At 36.6% G+C, this 7,179-nt stretch overlaps 1 protein-coding gene across 1 annotated transcript; it reads left to right on the forward strand.

Moving 5' to 3' along the window:
- Positions 1-322: 322 nt before the first annotated feature.
- LOC149140240 (uncharacterized) lies at positions 323-5,145 on the forward strand. The gene is made up of 8 exons (XM_089449519.1): positions 323-1,286; positions 1,430-1,500; positions 2,666-2,888; positions 2,990-3,328; positions 3,435-3,704; positions 3,811-4,146; positions 4,282-4,611; positions 4,718-5,145. The coding sequence occupies exons 1-8, from the start codon at positions 1,149-1,151 to the stop codon at positions 4,949-4,951; spliced, it is 1,941 nt and encodes a 646-aa protein (XP_089305645.1). The 5' UTR covers positions 323-1,148; the 3' UTR covers positions 4,952-5,145.
- The last annotated feature ends 2,034 nt before the right edge of the window (positions 5,146-7,179 follow it).

A 7,179-nucleotide genomic window follows, 5' to 3' on the forward strand; every position in this document is an offset into this window, starting at 1 on the left:
CCTATGACAGGCTCGTTAGCCCTCTCCACTTATCAATGATCTCAGTTAATGAACTTTCAAATTTAATTTAAAAAAATCTGCTAATATCGAAAAATGAAAACAAAATAAATGATTCTGTTTCTTCAGTTTGTAAACACTTTGAATAATTTCAATATAAAATTACATTTCAGTCTACCCATAGTTGACTGGCTGTGTCTAATTATCGATTTGAAGCGAAAAATACAGGCGTTACTTGTAATAATATAAAAATAAACTGGGTTCAAATATCTGAAGATTTCCAGAATAATGGCGTCATGCATGTGTACAATTATATGGATTTTAAGCAAAAATTACATGTATGGACTGAATTAATTCAATGTGAACTTGGATGATGATGGATTGTATCCATGATAATGGAATGATGCATGTACTTGCTTGTAAATTGAGGAAAACCCAGTCATCCTGACCCTTCGATTATCATGGATATCTGAATTAAATCATCTCGGCCCTTCAATTATCTGGACTAAATCATCCCCACCCTGAAGCTATCCGTATTGTTGTGAAGACCCCAAGCCCCAAAAAAAACCTTACCAGTTTTCGATGCATGAGGCCTAATTATGGCCTAACTGACATTGAATTCCTCTGTTGATCCCTTGAATTTTTCTTCTGTATTGTATGCAAGTTTGTTCATCGACAATGGCCATCCTCCTTATTCTTCGAGGAAGCCAACTCATGTATCCCCACGCCCACCACGCCCACCAGCTGCCCAGGTCATTCAAGGTGAGAATCCCGAAATTGATCATCGCTCCAGCAATTAATCCCTGCCGAGGAACATGGGTTCTTGCAATCCTTCGGCTCCTTCCTTCCATAATTGAAGTCACGAAGCTTACACATAATCCGATAACCATTAAGGTGAAACCACCCATGTTCATATTCCCTGGTTTCTTCGGTCGACTGCACCAAATGCCAATCGGTGCAGATATAAAAACCCTCCATGGGATGCTAGGATTGTATAATTGAAGGAGTCTCATAACTGCTTTTCTGGTATCCGTTTTAATTTCCCCGTCTTATTCAAGCTTGTGCTTTCTTATACTTCTGGTCGGCGTAACTTGTGAGCCCGGTGCTCTCAGAAGGCAGCAACAATCCAGTTCAAGGTTCTCCCTGCCTTCATGAGTGCCCAATTACCGGTTGGGTATTATCATTATTCTCACATGAGTAAGATTGGCAGCATGAGAAGTGTAGAAGAGGTGAAGAAAATGGAAATGAAGCATGCTTTTTTGAAAGAAGATTATGTGGAGCTCCAAAAGGTATGTTTATTTTGGATTTAAATAATTGTGTCGCTCTAAAACCCAAATCTCCCAGAGCTAAACCAGCCATAAGTGATTTATGTTTTGGATTTAATCAATATTTTGTGACTTGTTTGTTTTTTTGTCTTTTCAATGTGTTTCAGGATGTTAGGGTACTGAGAGAAAAATCGGTGGCAAGCAAGGATAAGAAGAAGTGGTTGCAGGCAGAAGTCAGGTTTGTGGGTCTTTTTCTTTGATGGTATTGTTGGCGTGTTTTTTACTATTGTTAAAGGGAGAGGTGTCAATTGATATAGTAATCGATATGGGTTACAAGCATGTTTTTTTGGGTGGTTTCTCCATTGCTGTGACAGACGATCCCAGGAAAGATTTTTTTATGTGACTGAAAATTGTTATAGTTTTAGAAATTATGGTTTCCGTTGGTGTCATGGTGTTCCAGTCTATGGAAGGTGTTGAATGCAAATTGAATTTTACTTTCATTTTGCAGCATTATGCTTTGGAGTATATAGGTTTTTAGTCTTTTAGGTTTTACCATCACCCTGTACATCTAAGGATTGCAAGGAGAAATGGACTAACGAGCTTCTTTATCATTGCTCTCCTTGCCAAACCCCTTTTGTTTGAGTAACTGTGGTGGATCTTTTAGGAGATTGTGGTTGTGATTTAATTTTGTCCCTAGTAGTTGTGACCATTATATGCAATGCATGTGCATGTATGCAGTGGTGGATTGATGAGCTTTTGCTACCCAAACCCATCAATCCACATTTGGGTGTCTCTGTTGTATTCTTCAGCATAGTGTGATTCAATGCTTGTCACATGGCATTGGGACCACTATAAGGATATGGACTGAAAATCAAATATGCGTAAGTAGTCAATCGATGCCCCCAGGCCAGATCTAGACTGCAAAAACAACCAGAATGCAGGTGGCTAATGGTTAAGTTTATGCCCTTAGCATTTGTAACTTAAGTTCAAAAAACTTGTGATGTAGCTGTAATGTTCAGTTTTCACTGTGCATAAACTTAACCTGCAGTGAACCTACAGTGAAAACTGTAGGTTATGATGTTGCGAATATATTAGGTGGAATGTAAATTATAATATTGTGTTCATATAGTTTATACTTTTGTGAAATAACTGTGAAATTAAAGTCAACTATACTATATGCAACTTATAACAGTTTTGTATATCCTCTGTCCTGAATTTTTCTTGGATGTATAATATAAAAGTTTCTTGAGTATTCTCTTTGAACATCATGTTTTTCAACACTTAATCAAAGTTTTCTTTTGTTTGTGAAACTCTTTCACCTTTCACAGATGTTGCTTTTGACAATTGATTTAAGGATTTTCAATTGTTTCCTAATCAAATGATAAATGATGCTTGAATTCCAGATTTTTGCGGCACAAATACAAAATGTTTACAGAAAAGGATCACAAGGAAACAACACATCCATTGGTATTCCCAAAATCTGGAGCTCATGTTCATTCAGTTTACAGAAGACCCATAGAACCATCGGAAGTGTTGGCTATTGAAGATGAGCCTGCAAGGCGTGAATTGACTGGGCTACACGCATTGCCATTTGTGTCAACAGATCACTGTACCTCCCCTGAAATGGTAAGACTTAATTTAAACATATTTTTCTAATCGTTTGACACAGCCTTTATTTCCATGGATTGGAATGTGATGATAATAGATTCTCTCATCATGATTTTTAGACTGGACCACAGCCTTCACCAATGAGGATCATGCCAGCTGTTGCAGTGCCTCATAGTTCATTTGTCACATCTGTTAATGAACTAGCTAAAAAGAAGGGAGACCTTGGAAAAAATGGGTTTGTTCGTGCACAGAAGCCATCCAAAGTTAAAAATGGCCAAAATAGGAAAATCAAAGCAGATCTATTGACATCCCCGGAATACAGTGCTAAAAGCATTACCATTTCCAGAGGGCCCAATAGACCAATTGAAGTACCGGCTATTGGAGACAAGTCTGCAAGACATGAATTACCTGGGATGCAAATGTTATCTTCGACAAGTGATTGTTCCTTGCCTGAAATGGTCAGATTTCATGAAAACATATTTATCTAATTGTTCATGCAACTATTAATTCTGTTGACTGGGATGTGATGCTAACTGTTTTGTTCTCTTATCTTTATATGTGTAGAATGGACTACAGCCTACACCTGTGAGGATAATCCCATGTTTCAAAGTGCCTCAAGGTTCATTTTTCACACCTGCTGTTGTAGACAGCCAAAATGAGAAAGTCAAAGTAGATCCGTTGGTATCCCCAGAATCAAGTGCTAAAATCATTTCCATTTCAAAACGACCCAAACGACCAACTGAAGAACTGGCTATTGAAGACCAGTCTGCAAGACATGAATTGATTGGGATGCAACCATCGTTTTCAACAGATGACTGCGGTGCACCTAAAATGGTTAGACTTCAAGCAAACATGTTTATCTAATTTTTCAACACATCATTTAATTCTGTTGACTGGAATGTGATTTAACTGTTTTATGCTCTTATGTGGATATGGGCAGACTGGACTACAGCCTTCAGGTATGCAAACAATGTCAGGTTTCAAAGTGCATCATAGTACATTGATCACACCTGCTGTTGAACCAGCCAACAAGAGGAGACGTCTTGCAAACAATGGAGTAACTGGTCCTCAGAAACCATCTAAAGTTAAAGATGGTAAAAATAGGAAAGTCAAAGCAGATCCATCAGTACCAGAATTTGCTGCTAAAAACATTTCTATTCCCATAAGACCCAAAGAATTAACTGAAGCACGGGCTATTGATGATGAACCTGCAAGATATGAATTGACTGGCATGCAGCCATCGCTGTCAACAGATAACTGTACCATGCCTGTAATGGTAAGATTTCATGCAATGATGCATAATGCAAATATTTTTATGTAATGGTATAACCCAGTCTCACAGCCTTTAAGTCTGTTGACTGGAATAGGATGCTAACTTGTTTGGTCTTTGGTCTCTTATGTTGATGTTTAGACTGGACTACAGCCATCAGCTATGAGGGTAATGAGAGGTTCCATAGTACCTCTTGGGTCATTCGTCACACGTGTTGAACCAACTAACCAAAAGAGACCGCTTGAAGATAATGAACTTGTTGGTGCTCAGAAGCCATCTAATGTTAAAGACAGCTGGAATAAGAAAATCAAAGCAGCTCCAGTGGTAGAATGTGGTGTTGAAACTCCTAATATTTCCGGAGAACCTAAAGAATCAACTGAAGGACTGCCTATTGAAGACAGGTCTGCAAGACATGAATTGACTGGGCTGCAGCTATTTTCATCATCAAATGCTTGTACCTCACCTGAAATGGTAAGACTACATGCAAACATATTTATCTATCTATTTAACACAACTTTTATTTCTCTTGACTGAATGTAATGATAACTGTTTCATTCTTTGATGTCGATATGTTCAGACTGGATTACTGCCTTCAACTACGAGGATGATGCCACCTTCATCAGTGCCTCAGGGTTTGTCGGTCACAACTGTTGTCAAACCAACCATCAGGAAGAGGCAAAATAATGGACTAGTCCATGACAAGAAACCATCTGAAGTTAAAGGCAGACAAAGAAAGAAAACCAAAGGCAGCCCACAAAAGCCCGTCTCACCTCTAGAGGAAAAGGGTGCGGGAAGTTTTTGGGACAATTAATAATACAAGAAATGCCATTTTTAACCACCAAGAGTCCATCGATCTGTTTTTTTCCATCAGCTTCAAGGCACTGCAAGGGAATTGTTTGAGAGATTAGAATTCTGTAGAATTATAATTAACTGCATTTGAACACTGATATCCTTCTATTCAGTTATCTAATTGTACAGAATTCGTCAATAATGTTGTGCTTATTTGCACCGAAAGTTTTTACAATGCAAATACTTTTGAAACAGAGATCCCTTTGAATCTAAAATCGAATTCAAACTAGATTGTATAAGTAGGCAGAATTTCATCCATCTGTTTCTCAGCGCAGACAGGTCTAATTCCGAAATGTACTTTATTGTTTTCCATATTCATGTTTCTCGTTCGTGGCAGAGTCCCCGCTTTGGCTTCCCTGTGGATTCAAATGTACATGAAAAAGGAATTAGCAATTCTAAAGGGAAAGATTGATTTATTATGCTGAGAGGTGCTCTACAGTTTAAGTTTAATAGAGGAGATATTTAGGATAATGTCAATATTTTTTAATAATTTTTTTGCATTTGCTTTATAATATTGTTTAAATTAAATATTTGGTTTATAATATTGTTTAAATTAAATATAAGAGTAAAAAATTTTAAATAGATTTAAAAGTGTAAAATAATGATTTTTTAATCATATTTAAATTTAATTAATAAACATATAAAAATTTAGTACATACAATAAACTTATTATAACAAGTTTTTTAGTCATCGATATTCATTTTTATTTTACTATGGATATCATTAACTTCTAAATAGGGTACGTTTCTTATCAATACCAAGTGTTCAAAAAGCATAACTTATTACAAAATCAAATATTTTATAACTATATTATTTTATTTTAATTTTTAAAATAAATTAATAATTATAATTATCAATAATACATTTTGATTGGTCAAATTACATAAACTAAAATAAAAATAAAATAGATAAAATTAATAATAAAACTAGTTTAGATCTATCTTAATTTCAAATGTATCAAACACCCAAAAGGAGGATTAAATTTATTGAGATGCAAGTCTCTTTTAGAGTGGAAAGAGATTTTATATATCTTAATACTTAGAAGATTGTGAGTTAAAAAGGACCTAGACTGGTTTATTTGATTCCATTTTTTCAACCCAATAAAACATTAAATGTGGATTTAACTTGTAATGAGATGCCATCTTCCGTTGTTAGTTTTGCACAGTTTAACTTAAGTGTTGTTAGGCTTAGGCTCTTGGAAGTGTTGTATCTATGTAGGTGATTTCGCTAGTTTGGTATCAATATAGCAACCACAATGTCAGATAGTAAGAATATAGTGAGCACCCTATCAAATAGTAAGAGTGCACCACCGAGGAGACTTGCATATCATTTTGAGTTGAGTTCAAAGCCTTGAGCAGAGGCCCAAGCGAAAGAGAGAGCTACTGGGTTTTATTAGAGAAAAAATAGCTCTAGATTGAGCTCAAAGAGACAGCCAAGACCGCTATTGGCTCTATAAATTTTGCATAAATATATTGCTATATAAACTAACATGCAACTTTTTAGTTATCTTCTGCGTGTTTAATTACCCATTCAGAATATGGATTGATGCCCTATGCAAATGGGCAAGAGTCTATGTATTGAGTCTGATTAAATGGGCATTCAGTTCGTTGGAGAAGTCGAAATTGAAAAAATTCCTTAAACTACTACAGAAGGCCGGATAAACAGACTGATCTAGCTGCACGTTGGAGTCTCGGGCCATTGAACCATCGCGTAATTAATCTCCATAAGGCCCCTGCAACATATACTTGTCATCGATCTTTGCTGGGATATTTTGATCGTCGATTTAGGGACGCATGCTAAGCAATGGGGTATAGGTAGTGCGCAAAGGAGGAAGGAGTTGGTCTCTTGAGAGGGCCCAGAGTTAGTCTGGTGGACGATAAGGGGATCATGGAGGGAGGAATTTCATCTATGAGGTTAAAGATAGCTTAAGGAATGAATGTGTTAAATTTCGATAAATAAGGTCTCGTTAGTTATGGTGAGGTTGAGGTTTGGAACTCGTGGAATCAAACAATAGAGTCAAGTAAACGAAGTATTCTAAGAGGGCATTTTTTTTGCCAAAAAAATAATGGAAATTCTGGCACTTTTTGAGAAAATTTGGCGTTAATTTTTGGAAATCTGGGTTACAGCGGTCAATCCTCAAGTTTTTGGGTGCCACAAGGGTTTTTTATGGTATTGAATCCATCTCCACCA

Source organism: Pinus tabuliformis, chromosome X, assembly GCF_031772625.1.
Source record: "Pinus tabuliformis cultivar Carrire ecotype Pingquan chromosome X, CPIR1, whole genome shotgun sequence".
Taxonomy (NCBI): Eukaryota; Viridiplantae; Streptophyta; class Pinopsida; order Pinales; family Pinaceae; genus Pinus; species Pinus tabuliformis.

Excerpts from the sequence above, each read along its gene's own strand:
- LOC149140240 (XM_089449519.1), top strand. The coding sequence starts at position 1,149 with ATGAGTGCCCAATTACCGGTTGGGTATTATCATTATTCTCACATGAGT. Across the intron at positions 2,889-2,989 it reads ACTGTACCTCCCCTGAAATG|ACTGGACCACAGCCTTCACC; the intron begins GTAAGACTTAAT and ends CATGATTTTTAG. Across the intron at positions 4,612-4,717 it reads CTTGTACCTCACCTGAAATG|ACTGGATTACTGCCTTCAAC; the intron begins GTAAGACTACAT and ends CGATATGTTCAG.